Raw genomic sequence first — 25,926 nt, forward strand, 5'->3', positions numbered from 1 at the left:
ACCAAGGACACTAGCGTTAGCGCTGCCAAAATGATACCTTCGGATGATAACAAAGATGAACAAAAATAACAGAGCCTAGCAATATTATACAATAACAGTGAATGTTATAAAAATCAACATCAGCACCTTTTGAGTGATTTTAATCCGCCGATGGAATCGCTACACTCATGGGAATTGAGACTCATAAAATCCGTCTCTCTCGCAACCCGGAGGCGGTGAAAAACTAGACAAAAACAAATATAAGATAAAGCAAACAAAACTCACCAACGGCGCTACCGGGAGACCCCCCTCCGGTCGGGCTGCCTTCCGTGCCCGCGGAAGAGGCCCCGCTTGCCTGCGTCGTGGTACCCCCAGCAGTTGGCGTCGGTTGTTCCGTAGTCGCGGCGGCGGTAGTACTTTCCGGATGGTCCGTACCGTCGGCCATGGATGCGCCAACAAAGGCACAAATCTGTGGCGTCTGCTGCGTCAGTATCAGGTGGCAGGGGCTTTGCTGCGAGCAAAATGAAAAAAAAAAACAACAAACGGTTGACTGTGAGAAGCATGAATGTATTTAATTAATTTGATTTCGTAAATGTAATTGAATAGCCGGTAGGGTCTAGATATCAATTTAAAGTATGAGACGGGAACGGGAACGGAACAATCTTAGACTCTTTTTTTCTCATTGTCAGCAAATGTAAATAAGATTTGATGAATTGAATAAATCAACAATAGACCTAAAATGGTCTGTCATACCTTAGAGGTAGACAAAAGCGATCACTATTTATGTATTTATGTAACAATTCGCAAGCGAATTAAAATCAGTTGTTTCATTAGTGAGTAACAAGTCGAAAATTGTATAAATAAAACTGCAGTGACTGATGAATTTTGAACGTTTGGTAAAATCTAGGGTGGTTTACCGGTAAAACAAAAACCGGTAAAACCGATATTTTTTTCAAAACCGAAATACCGGTATTAGAGAGGCGAAAAAACCGGTATTTTCGGTATTTTTCTTAAAATTTGAAAAACTTGTTAAAATATTCATAAATCATTGTAAGGCTAATGAATGCTACCCACATAGGCGTAGGTGTTACAAATCACATGACGGTGTATATAATAAATATTAGAGTGCCAATGAAAATCGATTTTTTTTTCGAATATCGTTTAGCGGTAGGGCTCAAAAGTTTCGTCTTCTCGAAAAAAGTCCCCATGCAAAATTTCAGCCCGACCGGACATTTGGAACACGTGTCTCAAAGCGGTCAAAATTCCACGAAAAGTATCGATGAAAAAAAGCATAGGTAATACAAAAAATTGCCAAAATTGATTTTTTTATTCAAATGCCATATGGCTCAGAAATGCATGAAACATCGAAATTTGGTGTTAACTCGGAATAAAAAAATTTCTATAAAATCAGCTTTCTGGGTCTTAAAAAATTTTTGAGCTTTGACCGCTTTGAGGCACGTGTTTCTGATGTACGATCGAGCTGATCGAGCTGAAAGTATTTGAAACATTTATTTTCTAAAAATAGAATAGCTAATCTCTTTTCACACTTACAGAGTCAACTCGTGGGTTTTGAACCTACCCAGCTCAACTACAAATTCTGAAAATCATAGTTTAGGGCAGTAATCACAATCATGTCCGCGAAAGAACGCAAGTCATTATTCGTTTCGTGCTATTTAAAGTAAACCTAACAAATAATCTGTATATATAACTTTGAATTGAAAATTTATTTTTTGTTTGGTGTCTCCGTGTGCTTTGCACAGGTTGCACTTAGTAGGACAAGTTGCTCCTGATACAAAATTTTTACAGGATGAAATAATCAATCAATAAAAATTTCATCCTATAAATTACTGCTGCTTATTCTTGAAAAGGTGAATTTAAAATAACTGTAGCATGGTCAAAGCTTCGTCGCCCAAACCGCAGCGGATTTTATTAGCAACGATTCTAGCTGAGAAATATGCTTTTCAGGTTCAACTGAATTTAGACAACCTGTTTAAAGAGCATCGTACAGAATAGAGAAGTATTTGCCTTTGATTCCTTCGAACTCGTAAAATGTAATTTATTTACTCTTTTCAACAGTTTCGAATATTGTTTCTCTAAGAATTTTAAAGTTATTCATATATAAGTTTTGCGTTTTGAAAGAAAATTGAAATAAAAATCTGCATGTTTTTTGTTGACTTTCGAAAATATATTCTAAGTAATTATATGACTGTATTTATTCATTAAAGTTTACCAAACACTGTTAAATTTGTACCACAAAACATCAAGACAATGGTCGCAGTGGTCCAAATCTTACAAAAAAAAATCTGGATCGTAATGAAGCACAGGTACTCATAAATGCAAAAACATAATTATGCAGCGACACGTCCATAGATGCAACATGCGACGCTAGGCTGAAAATAAATTTCACATCCAAGTTTATGTATATATTTATATATATTCCAGTTTTATTTTTCAATAGTTCAGAGAGAATGACTTGCGTTTTTTCGTGGACATGATTGTCATTATTTCCCTAAACTATGATTTTCAGAATTTCGTAGTTGAACAAGTAGGTTCAAAGACCACGAGTCGCCCCCGGTTTGTATTGATCCGAAAAAATAAAAATACCGGGTTTTTACCGGTTTTTATTTTTATGAATACCGAAATACCGGTTTTTCGAAAAGTCGGTAATACCACCCTAGTAAAATCCCAGTCACGGCGTAGTATTAAAGGCAAGTGGCTCTAATTAAACCATCGAAGGTATTAACAAAGAAATACTTATACAGATCAAAAATGCTAAATAATTATTGAATTTACTTATTGAAAACTGTATAAACTTTGATAAAGGCACGAAAAATATAAGACGTTCACCATTGGTTTTCTGGGATGCGCATGAGATAATTTTGATGAACACCTCTAAAAATGTAAAAGCGATCGAAATTTCATCAGCCATTACATGATTTATCTAGAATTTAGCCTTGAATATTACAAATTTTGCATTCGTTGTTAGTATACAAGATACAAGATCTACCTCGCTATCAGGCGTGGGTAATGAATACTCTTCCGAACCGATAACGTCCCATTTCAGCACCGAAAATATTTCGGCACTGGAATCATCGCTGCTATTTGTAGCGCTACGTCATTGGGGGGCAGCTGTGCAACTTCAATCTGCCGTTTTATCAGCGATGGAAACATTTGTCTAACGTCACTGTTGCACTATTGTTGTGTTCTCTGTCGTCAAGTCAAAGAAACAAGTTGCCAAAAAGTTCCGATGCTTTCATCTTATCGGTAAAAACGTTTCATTCTGTCCGGTCTGCCCATCGAACATTGTTTCTTATCGATTCTCGATCGAAATGAAGATACATGCATCCGACAGCTAGGTGCGGTCACAGGGCTAGACTGCAAGAGCCTGGCGTTATTCGGCGCAATAGAAGGATGTGATAAAATTTGATATAAAATACGACATACGGGTGAAAGTGAACATCAATCCCGAAGAACGGATCCCACTGAACACTCTCTTCACAGTAAAATGAAACGTGAGTATTTGGAGGTTTTTCGCTAAAATTTGCCACCAGCTTGCTCTAACGATTGTTGTCTCCGCAGTCGCAATCGCCTTTGCCGCTCTGCTTGCCCTGGCTGCCGGGTGCGTCCGGGACGACACCGATGGACGTCCGGCCTGCAACGCAGCCGAAATGACCCAACGTTTCTGGCGCAACAACTGGGATCCTACCGCCTATTGGGTATGCGAAACCGCCAACGTTGCGGCCACCCCGATGCGCTGCCCGACGGAAGGGATGTTCGACTCGGCCACACTAACCTGCATTAACTGGTCCGACTGGGTCTGGACCGAAACGTGCAAACCACCGAGCCAGGTGTGAGCAGATTAGACCGAACTCCAATGAAACACTCGAAGAGTGCTCAGTTTGATTACGATTGTTTCCATAATGAACACAGTGAACAATATATTTCTAATGGCGGCATGTTCTTTCGTTTATTTTTTTATAATTTTTTCAATTGAATAATTTCCATCTAACTATCGATCAATTACAACAGTATGCATCTCATAAGATATTTTTCGAAATAAAAAGGAACAGAATCAATTCTATGTAGCAAAAAATATGTTTAAGTGGGTTTGCCAAAGTCTATGCAGTATGCAAAATCCAGTCATGAAAAATTGTCTAGATTTTCAGGTTCGCATTGTAGTTTAAAGCAGTGTTGAAATACCATTTGAATCTTTTTCATCGAACATAACATCGAGTATCCAACACTACAACTGAACTATTTATTTAACTCTGAAATACTAAATCATCACTTTGGTACACACACAACAGATATATCGATACATTCCTCAAAGTCAGCTATTTTCTACACACGACATTAGGTTGTTTACAATCCTATCCGACGCAAATTGATACATGGGGATGAAACTCTCTGATTTCGTTCTGTTGGTCTTGATTTGAGCAGATTAGTAGGAGTTACTCTAAATGCCAACAACGAAAGTACAGGCAGTAAAATTGTCTTTAATTGCCTGTTTAGTTTCGCATATTAAAGTTTGGAACCCGAGCTCAGCATCGATCACTTCTAAACAATTCATTTAAGAATTCCGGGTCGTTAAACGAAGCCGAACACAGTGATAAAACAGTACCATTTATTTCTGGTTTAGCGCATAAATTTTCTCTTTACGGCTGCGAATGGTACAGAAAAATCCACATTCGATACTTGACCAGTCCTAAATCGTCAGGCTAGCATGATACTAAACTCTATCCGCATATGGAAAGAGCGGAAGTACTTTCACGACGATCGTCAGATGTGCCACTTCAAGCTGGAGTAGAAAGATTCTTGCACCTGAAACGCCACACATCTACTTTGAAACTATTTTTGTTTTTTTGTTGTTAACCTGCAGCATTTCTCTGCATTGATGGCACAGTGCAACAATTTTTTTGCCTTGGCTTCTATGTATGATTTTTGACGTAGGACTACGTCTTTGTTTTCTATACTTGATTACACTTTGTGAAATTGAAAAAGAAACTGGTAAATGTTGCGTTAGATTTCAAACGATTATAGCAAGCGAACGACTTAATGCATCTTAATCATTTATATGTCGGTGGATAGATAAAATGTGTAACAATTGTTTGATATAATGTTCAACATTGTTGCTTTACTGCATAATGGTGGAAAAAGGTGAAAAGTTCCAAGGTCAAGCTTTCCCATAGATTTCCCTCGTTATTGGCTAGCTTCCTGAGCACAGATAACAATAACATGGACGAAATAAATTCCACTGCCTAAAAATTTTGACTCAACAAAGTGTTTTGGTTTGTTTGTCTTTCTCTAAGCTGCGTGGCCACGCCCTAATGGCAAAAATCTACTCTGAACTCGATACAAAAAGCTGCGTGTAGAAAATTCAGCTTCAGTTTAATTTGTTACACAATAGCGAGTGCAGTGCAGCTGTTAAAGGTACGCGACATTGAGAAACGAGAGCTGCATACGAGTCAACTTCCAGGCACTTCGGAGCATGTTACCTTTATGTTCGCGGCAGGATTTTTTGCTGGCACAGCTACTGGAGGGCACAGCGGAGAGCAAATTTTATTATGCGCAGCCAAGAAAAATATTCAAAGCTACCGATTGTGCGATTATCAGCGTTCTGTAGCACGAATTTCTAACTGAAGATTATGGAATCGGTTCTTTTCAGAACCACAGATGCTTGAAGATAAGAGTTATGAGAATTTTCGCAACGAGTATTAGTGTTTTTTTCATGTATTCATGCACTGTTAGTTTCACAAAAACGACCATCAAAAATAAACGGTAGTGTTGCCTGTGAACAGTTTAGCGCAGCATATAATATATACATTTAGTCCTACGTCGCCATTTCATACAACCCCTAGGGCTGTATACCTTGTAGTATTTAATGATGTTTGATGCGAAAATAAATTTCCCCGAATTTGAACATATTTTAACTTAAGGGACAACAATGGCGCCATTTTGAATTTTTAAGAATTCAGAAATTTTTGATGTTTTTTCGACACCATTATGTTTTAAGACCAAATATCGAAATTCTAAGAGTTTGTCCACATATTAGCATCTTCTTATCCATCTTTAAAAAAACAGGTCTTCAATCGGACAAAAACTGAGCCCAAAGCGGTGATTCTACGAAACCGGTTTTGACATGGTTTTAGTATATTTCACAAAGTAAAATAATATCGAGTATGTAAAGCATTAATGGTAATACGCTAATATCTAAAAGTAGTAGTCAAATTATATCTTATATTGAGTAGAAAAGTCTCAGAAATCGATTGGCAGGTGTCTGATCTACGTAAAATCTCAGCAAAATGTCGATTTTGCCCCAATTCCCCTACAATACTACAATAGGCTTATCTCGACGTTAAATTAACTTATTTGAAATCTGTTTAATGTAATATCAAGAGTGTAAGCGATACTCAAAGATAAAATAAAAATTTGTCTTCACATGATCCTCTCCTTTTTGCGGGGAGGGGGTCGCATTTAACTTTATCGAAGACGCGATGATTCTGTCTCATAGATCAATCGAGATTTTTATGTTTTGACCGGTCCTGGCTAAAAATGCAACCCCCTCACCGCAAAAGGGGTAGAATCATGTAAAGACAAATTGTAATTGTATCTTTGAGTATCGCTTACACTCTTGATATTAAATTAAACAAATTTAAAATAAGTTAATCTAACGTCGAGAAGAACCTAGTTAAGTATTGTAGGAGAATTCGGGCAAAATTGATATGTTGCTGACATTTGACGTGGATCAGAAACCTACCAATCGGTTCCTGAGACTTTTTACTCAATATAAGACATAATTTGACTACCACTTTTAGATATCAGCGCATTATCATTCATGCTCAGACAAACTCGATATTATTTTGCTTTGTGAAATATACTAAAACCATGCCAAAACCGTTTTCGTAGAATCACCGTTTTGGGCTCAGTTTTTGTCCGATTTAAGGTCTGTTTCTTTAAAGATGGGTAAGAAGATGCTAATATCTGGACAAACTCTTAGAATTTTTAAACTTGGTCTTAAAACAAATGAAAATCACTTACTCCAGCCGAAGACGTGTTTATACCGAAGCATTCCGCATAAAGTCCAACATCCGTACGCATTGAACGCACCCTAAGAGTTTTCGGAGATACTTAGCGACGTGGTGCCCAGACATTTATTCAATACAATGGAATGAATTCTTTTATGAAAGCGCGACGCTAGGTTTCATTCGGTCGTAAAACATCGAGATCAATCTAATGAATTTGCGGTGTATTCCTTTCAGAGAATTTGTCTGTCAATATGCGTTTGCTTCCTCGAGAGTATTCGGGATTTTTAATAGACAATGGGGCTTATTACGAATGTCACCTCACGGTGAGAACGAAGTGAAAAAATCTCACAGTGAAAAAAGACACGTGCAAATCAAATGGGATCACTTTCACCGTGCCTATTACGGTTGTCATCTCACCGTGAAGAAACTGCCGTAATAAGCCCCAATATTTTCAACACTTGGATTTGACAAGCAAAGTACTCATCGTTCACTTCGTAATGAGTAACACATACCACGGTGACATAATAAACCAATTTTTACATTCCGTCACAGTCGTGGAAATGCAGAGGTTAACTCGATTTCCGACAACAACGACTTTTACACCTTCTTCCTTTCAACCGCCTTTCTTATCCTAACGACCGTAAGGCTGAAGCCGGCACCATTATCGATCTATACAAAATGTGAACTACGGAATTGTTGTACGTTAAAAATGGTAAACTAATCTGAAACAGCCATCTACACGATTCTTTGTGCAACTTCATTATCGGGTAATAATACTACCATAAAGTGACATAATAACCCAAATCTCACTTTCCGTCGCAGTCGCGGAGATGCAGAGGTACACTCGGTCTTCGACAACAATGACTTTTACACAGCCTTTCTTACTCTAACGACCGTAAGGGTGTAGCCGGCACCGCTATCGATCTATACAAAACGTAAGCTACCAGATTTTTGTTCGTTGAATATGGTAAACTAATTTCAAATGGTCATCTCCGTGTTTCTTTGTGCAACTTCACCATCGTGTAATTCCATTGCCATAAAGTTTCTTTTTCAATTTATCGGCCTTGAAACGATCGAAAGTGACTCTCGAATAAACTAACGCGACTGGGTAAATGACGTAACGAGGACATTCTCGAGTTCCTAGGGTCCTGGGTGTAGTTGCCTCCCCGGTCGTCGGTGATTAGCACAACAACAGTGGTGGAACTTGACCGACGAAAAATGAACGAAAATGGAAAAAAGAAGAAATATAATAAATTTTCGCATTTTTTTCACCGCGCCCTGTAGAAAAAACAAGTTGTTGTTTTAACCAACTTAAGAATATGAATGCTAAGATCAAAATTGATGTTCGACGCCATATTTACAACTAAAATAGTCGAGGCGATTCATTTTGATATACGAAAAACAGCTCGAGAATAATATATTTGAATTGAAATCGTTAGAACATTACAACATGGAAATCGTTGAAATTGTGGTCGCGTGAAGAGACCTCCGGAGATGAAATAAGTTTTTTGAAGTCTATCAAAAATTCAGGTACCTGAAGAAAGTAAGAAGGAACTTTTGATATTTTTCTGCAACAATGTGCCTCCATCAACGATAGTCGTCTCAAAGATTACTAAATATTACCAGCGTACACCGCATGCCGCATAAAGGTAGCAACGCTGTCTTTGGTGAATATTGTCTTTACTGGTCACTCAACCATATGTGCTTCGTTGCCAGCTCACTTTAACCTGACGCATTTCATCAACTTGTTTGTATACGTTAAACGTTAAATATTGATTCCAGAATTCTACACTCGGAGACCCCAAACGCTCTCCGAACGGTGTCCTTCAACGTCCACGATTTATGTCCGTAGAGAGCCACCGGGAGGATCAGCGTCCTGTATAGCGCAAATTTAATGCGGCTACGCAATTTATTATAAGCTCTGTTTGATGTCGCAATCTATCTACAGTCATCTCGCGGCTCATCTCGTTATCACACGTTACGAGTGTACCAAAATGCATCAACTACTTCGCCAGTATCTTTATCGACGCCCCCCCCAGCACTAACGCCTGTAGGGGTACCACGCTCTATGTCAGCCAACATATACTTCGTTTTGGCAGTGTTAATGGTGAGTCAAACTCTCGCTGCTTCCCTTCTAAGAACCGTAAAGGTCACCTACCACAGCTCTACTATTAACACCGATGATGTTGATGTCGTTCTCGGAGCCTAGAAGCATGTGAGAGTTTATGATAATGGTGCCGCTCCTCTGCACACCTTCCAAGACTATGTTGAACATTAATTTTGAGATCCGTCCCCCTTGCTTCAGACCCTGCAACGTCTCAAGCACATCTGCCTGACACTACATGTGAAACCGTTGAGAGTCGTGCGACTCAGCCTAATCAGTTAGCGAGTTTAACTAAATCGTACGCCGCATTCAAGTTTATCAACAGATGATGTGTCAAGTTGTGTTCTCGAAACTTAACGCGGATCAGTCTCTAGATGAACATCTGGTACGATGTGGTGGAGGCGCAAAGGCCCCAGTCTATGGAACAGGATGCGGAAGAGACTTTTATACGGGAAATTGAGTAGAGTTACGCCTTGATAGTTGCTGCAGCGGTATCTAAGTTTCTTCATGAAGATAGGGCATATGAGCCATTCTAACCGGTCCGTAGGTAGTTTCTTCTCAGACTATATCGTCAAGATAATCTAGTGAATTGCGATTTGGAAACGTTCGGCCAGTTAGCCGTCCTTCCCAGCGGCTTTGTGACCCATCAGCTTTCTTCGAACCTATTTTTATATCTCCGCCTGTGCAAGGTCGCAGTTGTGGTGTTTTTCTACGTTCTTGCGCGACGTTTCTCACAGCGGTGAAACTACTTTTCAGCAGCTCTAGATTCCCGGTATTTCTTCCGCTTCTGACGCGTCGCTCGATTTGCAACTGGTCGATCAACTTTCCGAGTGTACTGTGCAGAACTCCTTCCACTGATAATCCCTGGATGTTCAGACGAATTGTCCTGATTTAAAAACGTTGGACAGCCGGGTGCGATTCTATCGCAAGGTAGCAATTGAATCGAAGTTAGGTATGTGAAAAGATTACACATCGGTTACGTCTAAAAAGCGCCGACCGTCGATTATCTCTGTTGGGGTGCTTCCAAATGTTCAGACATGTAAAATCGGTACTACAGATGGCCATTCCCTCGTAGCTGGTCTTGGAGTACGATGCTAGTCTTACAAGCCAGTTTTCGTATGTCCAAGTCCCAGTTCGGCCTTTCCTCTGGCCGCGGCGAAGTTCGCTAGCCTCAAGCCATTGTCGTTGGTAGTGGGTTGAAAGTCCCTTCCCTTCCAATAACGGGGCGAAAAAAAACCTCGGTTTCCGGCAAGTGCACTGCTACTTCCACATTTGCCTGCAACTCTCTGGCCATGACGCCCACATGTGACCGAAAACTCAAAGTACCGAGTTTCCAATTCTAGTTCTATCTCATTTGCCTAGGTTTTTACCGATTCGCATTATTCTCTGGATTTTTCGTAGTACATTCTCTTGAGCATGCTGCCTTATAAGTGCTCAATGCCTAAGCTCGTAACGGGGTTGCCATCTTTAAGGGAACAGGCCTGACACCTTATTTCATAGTTCAGCTGTCCGCTTCAGATCAGTCGCTGTTTGCGCCACCCTGACATGAGGAGCAGCTGCATACGACCAAGTTTGTACATCAATTTAAAATAACTTTCATCAAAAGGTTACTTAGAATATTGTAAATCGATTCCCATAACAGAGACAAAATATGAATAATACCCATACTTTTTTTTATTTCAAGGAAAATATCCGAAATACAGTGTTCGAAGACATCACTTAATTGAACTTTGCAAGAAACATACAGCGAAACAATTAGCTATGCAAAAAACAATTGAGTAGAATTAATTTCGAAAGAAACCTTGTTCGGATAAATCCAGTGAACAAATTCTGAATGGCAATGTACACTATTTAGGGATAACGGATCACCAAATCCGATAACAATTCACCGACAAAAGTGCATTCTACTGCATATATAAGCTTGAAAAATTGGCATGCTTTAACTCATTAAAAACCTACACTTCAACTGCAACTTTTGCTTCATTACTAAATCGCAAATCTGAATTATGATTAAACTATTTACTTGGTTCCTTGTTTTAGGCGCAGTCGTACTCTTCGCAGATCAAACCGCTCACGCTAGTAGACTTGCCCGGCAAGCTGAAGCAGAAAACGAGATGGAAGATGCTGAATTGATAGAAGAAATACATTCGGCAGAACCAACGGAAGAGGATGAAGTGGAAGAAACGACCGCAGAAGAACAAGGCAAATGTTCCGATCTGGAGAGTACGGAAAAGGAAGCAGCCACACACGGAGAACAGATTTAGGAAATATCAGTGTTTTGAGGATGAATGTGGATCCTGGGATCCACAGTCACACATTTGTCCAGCCGCGATCTACTTTCGCTTCGAGCAGCAGGAGTGTAGGCATATGTCGGAGTGGGAAGAATTGAGTGCTTAGGAAATAAGAAAGTATACTTATAGAGAGTGTAATTCGAAGGAATGATCTAGCATGCTCAATGCAGTAATGATCAATTTTAGTATTAGTATTTTAAGATTGCTCTATGGGGATAACCTTGAATTTGAATTGTATTTTCTAAGAGGAAATAAATTCATGTATGTGTACATGCCGTCTTTTTCGTCTGAAATAAAGTCAAAATGTATAGTTAAAATAATATTTATTTAACATCGCACGTTGTAAAATCGAAAACATAGTTTCATGAAATAGAATCGACATTATAATTTAATGAAAAACATCATCAAAATCAGAAAAAGTAAACTGAGAATAAAAAGATAAAATGTAGCAGATAAACAATAGGAAAACTTTAATCGACTGAGACAATTCTATCTACAGTCAAGGAACTAAATTCATACTATACACATCCTCAATGATATTCTTGATGATATTCATTATTTAGGCAAAACACCGCACGTAATAGAATCGATAATAAAGTTTCAATTAAAAAAAAATGATAAAAAACAGAAAGTTTTACATTGACAATAATGATAAAATATAGCAGAAGGATGATAAGAAAATTATAATCGGCTGAAAAAAATTCATCTAATGGCAAGTCGTTTGTCATGGCATCGATTTTTTGGGATGCGCGTGTAATTATTTTCAATTAATTTCTCCAAAACGGCGAGGATTGCACGCATTTACACAAATCAGAATTGAAAAATAGAGTAGAAAGTAGCATGCATATGAGGCAAAACGTGAGCTTTTACTAACTATTCACACAATTTGTTACGTTTAGGTCTACTAATTCCTTCGGCCATCTTCGGAAAACAAATAAGTGTTCCTTTCGGTGGGTTCTTTACTTGAAGTAAAAACCCATCGAAAAGAACAAGTTTTACTTTAAGTAATGGAACACTTGTTTGTATTCTGAAGATGGTCAAAACAATAAGAAAACCGAAGCGTAACAAAATGTGTGAATAGTTGATAAAAGCACACCGAAAGCCTATGGAAATCTGACCAAATAAATCACACGGTGATTAAAGTTAGCATGTACACCTTTCAGTAATCGATTTCGTCATGACAACGCTTAATGTGCAAATGTGACGAATTCTACAGCTCGATAGAAATTTGCCGACATTGAAAAGGCCTGTTTTTACCGATCCAGCTCAAATCATATAAACCTAAACAATTGTCGAGAATTAAATAGTGGAAAGCTTACAGTGTAACTGCATGTTCATACTTTATTCTGAAGGGAAAATCCCAAAGTAGAGACAATGATTAAACTATCTCGGTCGTTTGTGTTTGTATTGGCGGTCTTCATTCTAGCGGCTCAATTTAGTCAAGGGGCCCGCATCTCACGGGAAACCACGAAGGGCGAAAAGCCAGTAAAGAATGAGCAAGGAACAACAACACCGGGAAAGGTGGAAGAAAACGAAGATGAAGACGAAAAAAAATCACTAGAGGATGAGAAACAAGACGACAATGAACTAGAAGTGACGACAGGGAAACCAAAGGAAACAGCTTCGACACATCCCAAAATCGACAGCGCAGAACACGGTACTTGTCCAGTTCCAAACTGTTCACCCCAGGATCCCAAACTTTATCCCCACTCGGAATGGACAATGTACTATCAGTGTGTTCCGCAAGTGGACGGCTCGTGGGCTCCACTGGCGCGTCCTTGTGCCCCCGGAACCTACTTTCACGGTGGCAAACAACTATGTCTCTTCAAATCGGGCTGGGAAGATTTTTGCACGTAAGCGAATATGTAGATACCGACTACGTCAAAAGCAATACAGTGAAAGTGCTCTAATCAATTAATCTGAAACGATTCGCAAAAATGTTTATTTTGCCAAATAATAGCAATTCATTACTCATGAAAATATCGGTTATCGCTTCACTTCCGCTGAGATAAGTCACCTAATAAACCATCGAGATTAGATTAGCAAAAGACTTGCACTTTAATTGAGCTCCTCACTCTTAGTAGTGCATCGAAACCGAACGCAATGGCTAAACTGTATCACTTGTTCGCAGTTTTCTGTGTTAGTATTCTTCTCGCCCTGGGCCAGGATTTAAGTTGTATTGATCCGGGATGTAGTACAGAGGAAGACCGCGCCATACTGTGGCCCTTCGAGGATCCCAATTTCTTCCTCCAATGCGAGGAATCACCGTGGGAGCTTGTGAGAAGACCCTGCATGGACAAGCTGCTGTTCGACTTCCAGCGCCAAGAATGTGTTGATCCCTACAAGTGGGAACCGCCATGCCCAGGAGAGGAGCTTCTACCGCAATGTCCGCGGGTAGTGTGTAGAACGCCGCACGATCAGCGCAGATTGTGGCCTCACGAAGATCCCAGCAATTTTCTGCAGTGTGTTCCGGCTCCCCGAGGTGGCATGGAAGCTCTCACGAGAGAGTGCAACGCGGGTACGTTGTTCAGCTGGACTCTCCAGCGGTGCCTGGAAGCCGAACTGTGGGAACGGGATTGTACTTTCGAGGATACAACCACCGAAACTACGGAAGAGACAACGGAGGAAACCACAGAGGGAACAACCACTCCTGGGACTACGGCCGAACCAGAGCGAGGTATTTGTCCAGTACCTATCTGCGCAGTTCAGGATCCTAGGCTTTATCCGCATACGGATTGGACATTATACTATGCGTGTATTCCGGATGTTAACGGATTCTGGGTACCACTTGAGAGGCCATGCGGTGCCGGAACCTTTTTCCACTTTGGGCGCCAGTTGTGTGTTTTCATGGTGGACTGGGAAGATTTTTGCCTTTAGAAAATAAAAACTGTTTGTCAAGCATTTTATTGCGCTGTATTTCTTGTTTCGAATGATCTGTCATACTCCGTTACCACTAGTTGCTTTCAAATAAACGTTCGGTCTACCAATATCCGCATGGAACATAATTCGTTTAGTTGTCAGGCCGACTGAGGGGTGCACAGGAAGGTTCCCATTCCCACTCGTCCCAGCTAACACACTCGAGAAGTGTCGGGTGGAAAGCCGAGTCACTCATACACCGTTTCAACGCTGCAGGTTCGTTTAGTTTGGAGCACTCCCAGTAAGCCGTTGGATCGTGATTATGACGCCAGACGCCCTGTGACAACTCCTCCTGTTTCTTGCATCCAGGTTGACCACTGGTGTTATCTCGAACACAGCGAGCCGCGATGGTCACTACCATTGCCATCAGCACCAACACGATAACTGCTCGGTGGAAGATAAGCGTATCAGTGTCGAAATGTGCTGAACGAAAATTAGCGAGATTGCCTAGAGTACCTACCCTTCATGATGAAGCAGCACCTGATTTTCAGCAGCAAATGGAAAAGGAAAGTGATCGACCATTGGCATTTTGCGGCTTTTTTATATAGCGAAACTGATATCAGTAGAGAAATTTTATCGTGTTATCTTAATTGAATAAATGTAACAACTGCATTAGCCGGCACTCGTTCTGGCAATTAGCGCTAAAAAATTTTCCGTAATGTTTCAACGAACTGGTTCTTCTGAAGATGTGCAAGATAAACAGAATACGTAATAACCTACCATTCGCGAAGCTTTCTTGCCTACCTTCAGGAGTTTTCCAGCGGCGATGTGATATTTGACAAACAACGTGAACATCGAATTATTTAAATCCCTCTACCTAAAAGTACCGTTTATTACATTCTTCCGTTAAATGAGAGTAACAGTTTGTAAGTATAAAATAAGATATAAATATGATCTATCCCACACACTACACACTAGTCCCAGCAATGACAAATTTACGCGCTCTTACACGCACACGTTTTGATGCCGCCACAGATCGCCGCACGTCTGTTCCTGCACGATAAACCACCGTCCCAGCGAACACTGGTGTCGCTGTGGCTGGCTGGTCCCGTCCCAGAATGTCTCGCAGCTGAAGAACACTGAAGGATCCACTGAAGGCCACAGGTACATTTGTTCGTCCAAAGTGTTGCACCGTGGCTGGTCGCACACTACATTCGACGGCCGATTGTGCAGGGGAGGAACTACATTCAGATCCAAAATCGAGCACACGTCTCTGGAAGAAACAATCGGACTGGAGCTGCAACATTGAAGGTAAAAATCGAACTCTGTGTTCAGTGGGCACTCGTGCTGTTCTGCAGTATAAGTGCCACTCAGTATATTTTGTGCACACTGGTAGTACTTTGTTGTTTGATTGGACGGCCAAATGGCGGCTACCTCCTCTGAACTGTTACACCGTGGAGCATCGCAAGGGACCGGTAGAATTGAGGACGGGTTGAAGTTGGTTACACACGTCGGTATTATATCCACTGGTGGTACTATAGGATACGAGGGGCATATCTCAATTTCCGTTGGTTCAGACGTACAACACTGTTGGAGGAAGTCAAATTGTGTACCCACTTCACACTGTACCAAACTGTAAATGCTGAATGTTGGACACACATAGTAAGCGTTCTTCTCGGTTGAAGGCCATCGAACACCGAGCTCTTGGACGGTGAGACACCGAGGTTGATCGCAGACAATGGGATAAAAATCCGTAGCGCTGAAATTTTGTACACATCCTGAAGGCCTTGGAGCAACAGTTGGTACTGTCGGTAGAGGAGGAAACACCGGACAAAACGTGTCGTCGTAGAATTCTTTCTCGACACAGTCCTGATCCATGGTTTGGAAATACATATTCTCAGGACACGGAACAAAGTATGCTTCTGTCCAGTCAGAAGTGGTTGGCATACAAAAATAGAATCCATTTGGATTCAAATCGGGCCACAAGAAACTCTTTTCCAACTCTGTATTACAACGTGGCTCACCGCATACGATGGGTACAGGTAAACCTTCCGGAATTATTGGATCGTCTGGATCGGGTGTGGCAGTGGTCGGGGCGCACGTGGGACAGCATTCTGGGCAACTCGGTGGAAGAGTCGGATAAATCGGACAAATGTCGGTCCAATCAGCTGCGTCCACACAATCCTGACTGACGAAATCGAACAGTTGGAAGTTCGGACAGCGTCTTGGAAAAGGTACAAACTGGAACCACCGCTCCACCCAAACACACTCGTAGAAAGTGTTGGCGACCGTGCTTGGCCACCGAATGCTGCGTTCTTCTACCGTCTCACATCGGGGCGAACCACATATCACTGGCAGGGGCAGCTCTCCGTCTGTGGTACCTTCCGTGGTGGGTAGTGTCGTCATTTGGGTAGTAGTAACATCAATCGGAACGTTTTCACACACATCTTCCCATAGAAGCGGATCCACGCAGCTTTGATAATCAAAGCTAAAGTACAAACCCTCTGGGCATCTATCGGCGAACGGAATCCAGACAGTGTCTAGTAAGAAAACGCATCGATAGAAATTTTGAGGTTCCCGGCTCGGCCACAATATTTCGTCGTCTTGCAGATAGACACAGTTGGGAATGAGGCAATCAACCTTTACAGGATCTGTAGGAACAGGGTCTGGTGTCGGTTCAGGAGTTTGTTCCGGGGTCAGAGTCGTTTCAGCAGTTGTTCCCGGGTCTGGAGTAGTACCAGGATCCGGAGTAGTAATCGGCGGTGCAACAGTTGTAGTGCCCAAGTCTTCACACGGGTCTTCTCTCTGCCAGGGCCATACACAAACCTGAGCGCGGAAACTAAACTCAGTACCTAGTGCACATGGCATCTCCTGTGGAGTCCAACCACCGCCGGCTGCTGGTCTGCACTGATAGAAGAAGGTTGGCTGCACGTGTGGCCAAAGGGTGTTGATTTCCTGATAAGTTGTACATCTTGGCTCGATGCACACGTCATCAGATGGATCTGATGGCATGTCTGAAGGCGAGGCTGTAGGCGATGTCGTGGGTGCGACTGTTGGTGAATCGGTGGGTGCAATCGTAGGTGCCGTTGGCACTGTTGTTGGATTTGTTGGAATAGCAGTTGTTGGTGGATTTGTTGGTACAGCAGTTGTTGGTGGATTTGTTGGAACAGCAGTAGTAGGTGGATCCGTTGGTGTGGTCGTAGGAACAATTACTGTTGTTGTAATTGGAGAATCAGTTGGATCTTCAGGTGAAACCTGACCGTCGCATGCTTCCCAGTCATCTGGATCAACGCAGGTCTGTTTTCCGAAGTGGAACAGAGTTGGAATGGCGCATGGCATTTGATGGAGCACCCATGCTCCGTCCAGTTCTGGTCTGCATTGCAGGAAGTATTCCGGGCTTGGGATAGCCCACAGTGTATTTATCTCCTCAAATGTTAGACAGCTAGGTACGGGACACTCGCCAATGAAATTGATTGGTGGAGGAAGTTTAACATTCCGATTCTGACACTGAACAATCGAGTCTCGACCATATCCTTCAGGTAGGCACAACTGATGCTCGTAACTGAATCTAGTTCCGGAAGAACACGTCAACAACCAAATCGCCCATTCAACATCATTCACAGGTTCACACTTCCAGTACTGACTATTGCTGGGAGCGGCCCACAGAGTACTGATTTCCCATTGATCCACACATCGCGGAATACACGCGCTTCCCGGCAGTAACTTCTCAAACAGTCCAGGCTCGGGCCATAATATTATACAAACGATCAAAATCCCGCTAAGGGATCTCCACATTATAGCAGCTCCTTTCTAGTACTCGCACTGAAACTTAAACCACTCCCAATTGATGATCGGTGGCAATTATTCGCCACTACACTAACTGAACCGAAACGAAAGCGGGAAGTTCTTATATACCGGTGACCTTTGTGTAGGCCAACGTTGGTTGCTATCCATCATGCGTCAATCATTGTCCAATTGATATAAAATTCGGACATGAATTTTAGCCAATAAATCATCCCCTGACTTGGATCGACTGTCAAGACACAGACAAGCGTCAATGGGCCGAAAGTGATAAGCGTTCTAGTGGCAGTCTTCGGCATAGTTTTATTTTCTGTTGACGTTTGTGATTCAATGTTTGAAGTTCAATATCCGACAGCGTAACACGTGATGATAGCAAGTGACGTTAGGTGTACGCGTACGATGCGTCTCAACTTATTTCTTACAGCGAAAGGATAATGATTGTTTAAAGTTTAAGATAAGATAAACATATTTTCATATGCTTAGACAGTAGCGAACAATAGTTTTCAAGTAATTTTGCTCTTTTATTTCTTAAGCTTAACCATAGCTTGCGACTCCGAATGCCGATCAATTCAGCGTCTCTGGGCAATCTATCAACGAGAGATAATCAATTCTTATGAAACTTTGTATTTGCTTTCGAGTAAATAATACGTGACTATTTCATACGCGTTTGGACCATTCAAACGGAAGTAGTTGCTGATCGTCAAAAGCGAAAAAAGTCGCCTAAAAAGATTATAGCTGTTTAACCATTCCTGCGAATTGTAGTGCCCCAAATGCAGAACCAAAGTTCACAGGAATAGTTTGAAAGCTATAATTATTTTGTTTTTTTTTCAGTTTCAGCTCTAGGGCAAAACCTGTGTTCACTAGTATTATCTTTTCTTTTTTAAAAAAAAACGGTTCTTTTATAAATTGAATCCATGAATGTTGCTGAGTTTTCGACTGTTGAAATGTTATGTATATTGGTTGTACTTACGGTTGAGCAGCAGTCACCAAGAAGTAGAATGACTTATTTTATACTGTCCGACGTTTCGTCACTGATCAGTGACATCTTCAGGGGAAACTGTGGACGTCACAAAAAAATGTTCACAAAAAGCACCGTTTTTAGCTCAGTTTTTGTCCGATTTAAGATCTACTTTTTTTAAGAGATGGGTAAGAAAATGCTAATATGTGGACAAACTCTTAGGATTTTTAAATTTGGCTTTAAAACAGAATGGCGTCCAAAAAAACCTCGAAATTTTCGATCTCTCAAAAATTCAAAATGGCGCTTCTGTTGCCCCCTTAAGGTGAAATGTGTTCAAGCTCGGGGGAATTTGGTTTTGCGTCGAAATACATAGAAAAATTATACATAGAAGCCAAGGCAAAAAAATTGTTGCACTGTGTAAGTGACAGACAGTTAAAGAATAAACAACCTTTTTTGGGCTCGTGACCAGGGATGCCACATTTCCTTGCCTTGTCATTGTTTTTTTTTTTTTTTAAGGTATCAAGTTATCTAAACTGGGTGATCAGCGTGGTCTTTCATAACTCTACCTCTTTTTTAATTTGTGATCAAAAGCGCTCGTAGAGCTTAGGATTTGTCGTAACCTTCACTGATTGTGTTTAGATATGTATGCATTACTACTATTAATGTATTTCCTGCTATTTAAAGAGTGTTTTTCATGCTAAAATAATATATGATTCAAAAAAGTGACCAAATTTACTCCAGTTTACAGTACCATAATGTTTTGAATACGTTGACTCTTATGAGACAGAATTTTCCAAAATCTATAAGTTTAATATCTCGCTCAGCTTTTGTAAAGTTTTACAATATAGTTTGAATTTATCATTCGTGCGTAAGATTAATCAGCATCTAATCTATTGAAAGTCCTTACAGACATTTTAATCGATGTTGCTCTCTTATTTTAAGATTTTTCTAGCCTTTGGACGAATGCTGCTACATATAAACAATTTTTATTTAATTATTTCGAAAATCTTATTGGTCGCATGATACTTACTATTATAGTCACCAATGACAACTAAATTTTGATTTTGCTCTGACATTTTGTAAAAAAAACTTCGAATTCGAAATGAGTCATGACTAAACACAAAAAATTCAAAACACGAGAATCCCCGTGACTCCGGAGCAAATGTTATCATCAGGCCCGGATTCGAGGGGGGGCAAAGGGGGCAAATGCCCCGGGCCTCCCGATTCAAGGGGCCCCCTAATCCTGGGGCGACCTTTTTTTTTTGCTCGTCACCTTCCAGAACGTTACCTCTAAATATTTTAAGAAAAGAGGGCCTCACAGACAAATTTGCCCCGGGCCTTCCAGCGTCTAAATCCGGCCCTGGTTATCATTACGAGTGGTGTCTTAAATATGTTAGTGAATTTTGCTTTCAAAATAAAATTTTGTACGAAGGATTTATCCTGTTTTTTGTACTTTCGCATATTAAACATTTTATTCACGAGGGAGTAGAAACTCTTTCTCATATTAAACATTTGCTGTAAAATCTTCATGCGTAAGGTCATGGTTCATTATAAATGTCTTTAATAAAATGTTGACGACTAAAAATGGGGCCCCCACAAATTACCTGGCTCGGGCCCCGACAACCCTTAACCCGGCCCTGTTGATAATATCACGATCAATCTAATGACCTTTCAAAGAACCGCATCCATTGAAGTTCATTGTTATTCTCGAGGGTACTCAGAATTGATAATATTTTAATATTTAAAAACTTGGATGCTTCAGGTGATGAATGATTTCCGCTCACAAACATTCGTTGTATTTGACGAGAAAGATACCCATCGTTCGTTATCGTAATAAGGTAACTTCGCTCGCAACATTGTTCGACTCCGTCACTTACCACGATGATACAACCCTTCCTATCCGTCGCAGTCGTGGAGATGCAGAGGTAAACTCGGTCTCCGACGACAACAACGATTACACCTCTTTCCTTACAACCTTTTTCCTTTACCTAACGATCGTAGGGACGTATCCGGTGCCATTATCGATCTATACAAGAGTCATTCCTTGCTACTTCGCACATCGATCCTGATCGACCATTTCCGATTTCGCTGAAACTTTTGACAGTTGTTTCTTTTTGATAAAGAAGTCATTTTATGATACCAGTTCTTAATGTTGACTCGCGGCCACTGCTTCAAATGGCCCTATTCAAAATGGTGACTGATAGGTAAGAATTTCTGTATCAGAAAAACGACTTGTTTGATTGAAATGGTGTCTTCTGCAAAGTTGTGGGTAATAAAATTCCGATTCTAGAAAACATATATACGGAGGAGCAACTATAAAATATGCGGTAAATATGTTTGAAGTATTTTAATATAATGTAGGTTGTTGTTTAAAACTGATACCTTGAAAACGGGTTACACGGTTAGGGTTAACTTATAGGAAATGGTGTGATCCAGCTCTACGACGAAACGATTATGAAGAAGCCGATGCTAAGATGCTAAGAAGCCGTTCACATTCTACGTGGACAATTAAAGGGGGTAGGGGTTACGCAAATGTCCGCGCTTGCCCACGGTATGGTGGGGAGGGGGTAATGATAATGTCTACGTGGACACGATTTTTATTTTCCAAAAGAATGGAAATCAGCCAGAATAATATATGGGCAAGTAATAAAAATTCTAAAGCTTTTCTGGTTGTAGAATCGTTGTCAGCTTTATTTAAAATAAATTTGGCCTCTTCGTTTTTGTGGAAAGGTCCTTCAGACATGTCGAGCAATAGTTTCAGGTAAAATAAATTATATTTCTTTTTTTGCGTTTTCTTTCGTCAACAGAGATATTTTCGAGTTTTTTTCAGGTTAATCGAACTTTGTACTCAAGGCACTTTCAACAAGGCTCAATTTGTCTTTAGTTTCATCCATCTATGGATACACTTTTAGCTAAATTTGGAACCAATTACTGCTTTGCTCTTTTCTTTCATTTAGAAGCGTTCTTCAACCACTTCATTGAAATTAATTTTTTTTAGGCCTTTTGCTTTCGTTAAAACATACTCTAATAATTTCAAGCGAATTTGAGATCGTTTTCTATTTTTTTCTGGATTCCAGGAGCATTCCGAAGCAGTTTAAATTTGTTCGAAATCTAGTTACTTTTTTTCAAAGAAATTTTAATAACACTTTAAATAATTTTTTTGACGTAGGACTACGTCTTTGTTTACTATGCTAGATTACATTTTGTAAAATTGAAAATGAAACTGGCAAATGTTACGTCAGATCTCAAACGATTATAGCGAGTGAACGTTTCAATGGATCTTAGTAATTCATGTGTCAGTGGATAGATAAAATGTGCGACCATTTTTTTGATATAATTTTTATCATTGTTGCTTTACTGTTTAATGGTGAAAACAGGTGAAAGGTCCAAGGTCAAGCTTTCCCATACATTTCCCTCGTTATTGCCTTGCTTCCCGAGCACGCATAACAATAACATGGACGGATTCCACTATCTACATATTCTGACTCAACAAAGTGTTCTGTTTCGTTTCTCTTTCTCGAGACTGCGTGGCCACGCATTCAACGCAAAAATCTACGCTCAACTCGATACAACAGACTGCGTGTGGAAAATTCAGCTTTATTCTAGTTCGTCACACGGTAGCGAGAGGAGTATAACTTTTGGAGATACGCAAAACGAGAGCCACGTACGAGTTAAATTTCAGGCACTGCGGAACACCTTACCTTTATTTTGCATACGACAGCAACTGGTACCATTGTATGTTGCAGGATATTTTGCTGGAACAGCTACCGGAGAGCAGAGCGGAGAGCAGCTTTTATTTTTATATTCCCGCTACTCTCCCCCACACCAAAAAGCTCATTTTGAGCCCCCTGCTAGCGGACGCAACTAATCTCAGCTCGACTGCTAGACAAAATTAAAAATTTAAGCTAGAAACTAATAAGCTGAGATTGAAAATTTTGAGTATGAATATTAAAGAGTGAAGTTACATTAAGCTACTACTAAATCGGATTTCCAGTGGAGCTTAGCTCCTTTTAAGGGATCCTTCAAAAAAAATAATTTAATAAATATATAGTTGGATATATACATTGTTTGGAATTAGACAACAAATTATTAAATAAGGGGCCATCCACATACCACGTGGACAGCTTTGGGGGGGGGGTTTGTGTGATGTCCACGGTCCTTACACAATTTTTAGAATTTATATGGGCAGTTGTCCACGGGGGGGGAGGTTAAAATCGTTAAAAAACTGTCCACGTGGTATGTGGATGGCCCCTAAGAAATTCATTGATTTTTACAAACATGCTGATATAGTGATGGTAATACAGGGTAGGCTTCAGTGGGTTGGACATGTAGCCAGAATGCCTGACGAGAGAGCCACCAAAACTATCTTCAGTAGAGAACCAGGAAAAGGCCGTCGACTCCGTGCTAGGCCTCGCACGCGGTGGATGTGCGCGGTGGAAGAAGATGCACGATTTACTGGTGTACGCGGAGACTGGAGAACGGCTACTCAGGACAGAAGAAGCTTGACATCTCTAATTCGTTCGGCCTTAGACCGGTGAACGGTCCGTTAGCCAAAAGAGTAAGTAAGTAAGCATTAAAAAAGCATGACTTCCAATGTACATCCCAAAATGCTCAAACTCTTTGTTCAGCCTTGTTGAAATCAAGAGATATTGTCGAAAAATTCGAAAAATGTGACGGACGTCATCTTTTTCGAGAGGAGATGTTGTCTACAAGTATCTTATAAACAACGCATATAATACTCATTACCTGGAACTCCTAGGCCAAATTAGGTTTGTAGGAACCGTTGTTACCTCATTCAATATATTAGGGGCCATCCACATTCCACGTGGACAGATTTTTATCGATTTTGACCCCCCCCCCTCCCTCCGTGGACAACCACCCATGAAAATACTAAAAATTTTGTATGGACCGTGGGGGGCTTGAATTGGTTAATGTCCACGCCTGGCCACGAGGCAGGACGAGAGAAGCCTGAAATGGTGATTTTTGTTTCCACGTACAATGTGGACGGCCCCTAAGAGGCTACACCATAGAACCCCAGTGTATTCCACAGAAAGGGGAGTCGTTTACGGGGAGTTGGACGACCGGGTGTCGACGGCCAAAAGGGGTTAGGTGCAGTACTTAAGAAACTCAGAGCTGGCCTAAGTAACTCGAAAATAGGAACTTTAGAGATCAAATGCCTTTTTGAGGCATCAAAAACAATTCAAAAAGAAATCATAAAGAAAATTCATAAAAGAAGAATTTAGATTAAGAAGCGAAAACTAACTTTTGTAGTTTGATTAGTATTCCCAAATTGTTTGATTGTTTAATTCATCGAAATTTTTCATAAATTCTAAACGATAATTAAAAGAATGAAAAAAAACTATTAGGTGAAAAAGAAACTATTTTTGGTGCAAAAAGAGACTCTAGAGACGTTCGTTGGAAAAAAAATTCTGAAAATCTGAAAAGAGACTACCAGTGAAAGAGGGATGATTGGATCCCAACGAAAATTTTGACGAGGGTGACTACAAGGAAGGTGAATCGACACAGTTTATGGTACGTGATTATAAGGCGGGGCCAATTCTGCCATAAATTCAACATGAGGGTGAATACCGCGGAGCGACAAATAAAATAACCACAGTGGCAGACGAAATACATCGCACCGGAGATACATTAGGATACTAGGATGGAACAATTTTCTGCATCAGCAAACGAGGAAACGAGGCCTTCAATGTTGAGTAAAGTTTCGAAGAAACGCGCATAATGAATGAAATTAAGAGCACTGACTCGATCATCTAACGAGACCACGGGAACTCACATAGTTTTTTTAGAGACGAAAAGTAATTAACCCTCTAGTGCCCAATGCCGCCATTTGGCGGGCCTCAGTCAACTCTCTAGAAAGCTTCAATAAATACTTAAAAAGGGGTTATAATGATTCATAGTGATTTTACCGAAGCCCGTCTAGAAATTAACTTGGGCACTAGAGGGTTAACCAGGAACGCAGTAGTATATGCGCCAGGAACGATTATTATATTGCTTTCCACATCAGCAGACGGAAGCCGTCAACGGTTTCACAAACCCACCCCCGTTTGTTTTTACCCGTTTAAAGCACAGGAGTCCATCGATGATGAATGACGGCACCAGGAGTTAAAATATATAAATAGATGATTGCACGTACTTAGATTTACATACACGAAAACAAAAACAAATTATAAGAATACGATTCCTTGAATACGATTCCTACCTAGAGGACAGCATGATAGGACATCACTTTGAAGTGGGGGTGGATGTGACGGTAACCCCGTTCCTCCCGTCAACCTGCAGGGTTCCGTCACTTGATTTGACGTAGGTATTAAAAATCCGGAAAAGCACCGTTCGTTTACCGGGTGATAATATACAAATAGATTGAATGTAAAGTCAGTGTATTAGAGTCTTGTACTGTGTTTACATAGGTGAAGCTAAAATAGTGACAGTTGCACTTTTGTCGAGTCGACGAAAAAGAATCGTTATAAATAACAAACAACCAAAGAAGACCAGAAAAAAAATCGAAAGGCTTTAATGAAAGTTATTCAATTTTTTTAAATTTTGGATAAAGTTATGACTTGACTTGCAACATTCAAAAACGGAAGCTCCTAACTGCATCACACATGCCTTATCTTTTTTGACATGCGATCACACAAACACACAACGGGACCGACAGATAAGTCGTTCGACGTTCACACGCCAATTACATTCTTATCGTAAAATTTGTTCGCAAATTAATTAACAGGTTTTCTGTTAGGAAAAAGACGCCACGAAAGTATCGTCGCACAACAGCGGTAGTAAACTGTCTATGATGACTCAATTGATACCGAATCATGAAAAAATGTGACAATCTTTGCTTTTTATGAAAATATATATTTAATTTTATTGCATATTTCAATGAAAATGCGTTGG

The 25,926-nt window shown here is 40.5% G+C and overlaps 4 protein-coding genes across 4 annotated transcripts; 2 read left to right on the forward strand and 2 right to left on the reverse strand.

The window, feature by feature from the left end:
* Positions 1-3,336: 3,336 nt before the first annotated feature.
* On the forward strand, positions 3,337-4,055 carry LOC129734068 (uncharacterized). The gene is made up of 2 exons (XM_055695789.1): positions 3,337-3,491; positions 3,559-4,055. The coding sequence occupies exons 1-2, from the start codon at positions 3,485-3,487 to the stop codon at positions 3,831-3,833; spliced, it is 282 nt and encodes a 93-aa protein (XP_055551764.1). The 5' UTR covers positions 3,337-3,484; the 3' UTR covers positions 3,834-4,055.
* A 9,431-nt stretch (positions 4,056-13,486) lies between these two features.
* Positions 13,487-14,305, forward strand: LOC129734065 (uncharacterized). The gene has a single exon (XM_055695786.1). The coding sequence runs from the start codon at positions 13,503-13,505 to the stop codon at positions 14,274-14,276; it is 774 nt and encodes a 257-aa protein (XP_055551761.1). The 5' UTR covers positions 13,487-13,502; the 3' UTR covers positions 14,277-14,305.
* Positions 14,288-14,903, reverse strand: LOC129734067 (uncharacterized). The gene is made up of 2 exons (XM_055695788.1): positions 14,776-14,903; positions 14,288-14,699 (listed from the first exon to the last, which is right to left on the reverse strand). Exons 1-2 carry the CDS (start codon positions 14,780-14,782, stop codon positions 14,410-14,412), a joined length of 297 nt encoding a protein of 98 aa, XP_055551763.1. The 5' UTR covers positions 14,783-14,903; the 3' UTR covers positions 14,288-14,409.
* A 211-nt stretch (positions 14,904-15,114) lies between these two features.
* On the reverse strand, positions 15,115-18,120 carry LOC129734062 (uncharacterized). Its single transcript, XM_055695783.1, has one exon. It carries the CDS (start codon positions 18,048-18,050, stop codon positions 15,261-15,263), a length of 2,790 nt encoding a protein of 929 aa, XP_055551758.1. The 5' UTR covers positions 18,051-18,120; the 3' UTR covers positions 15,115-15,260.
* Positions 18,121-25,926: the final 7,806 nt, after the last annotated feature.

This window comes from Wyeomyia smithii, chromosome 1 (genome assembly GCF_029784165.1).
Source record: "Wyeomyia smithii strain HCP4-BCI-WySm-NY-G18 chromosome 1, ASM2978416v1, whole genome shotgun sequence".
In the NCBI taxonomy this organism is placed as follows: domain Eukaryota; kingdom Metazoa; phylum Arthropoda; class Insecta; order Diptera; family Culicidae; genus Wyeomyia; species Wyeomyia smithii.

What these genes read in the sequence shown, in the direction of transcription:
- LOC129734062 (XM_055695783.1), bottom strand. Translation starts at nt 18,050, where the DNA reads ATGTGGAGATCCCTTAGCGGGATTTTGATCGTTTGTATAATATTATGG.
- LOC129734065 (XM_055695786.1), top strand. Translation starts at nt 13,503, where the DNA reads ATGGCTAAACTGTATCACTTGTTCGCAGTTTTCTGTGTTAGTATTCTT.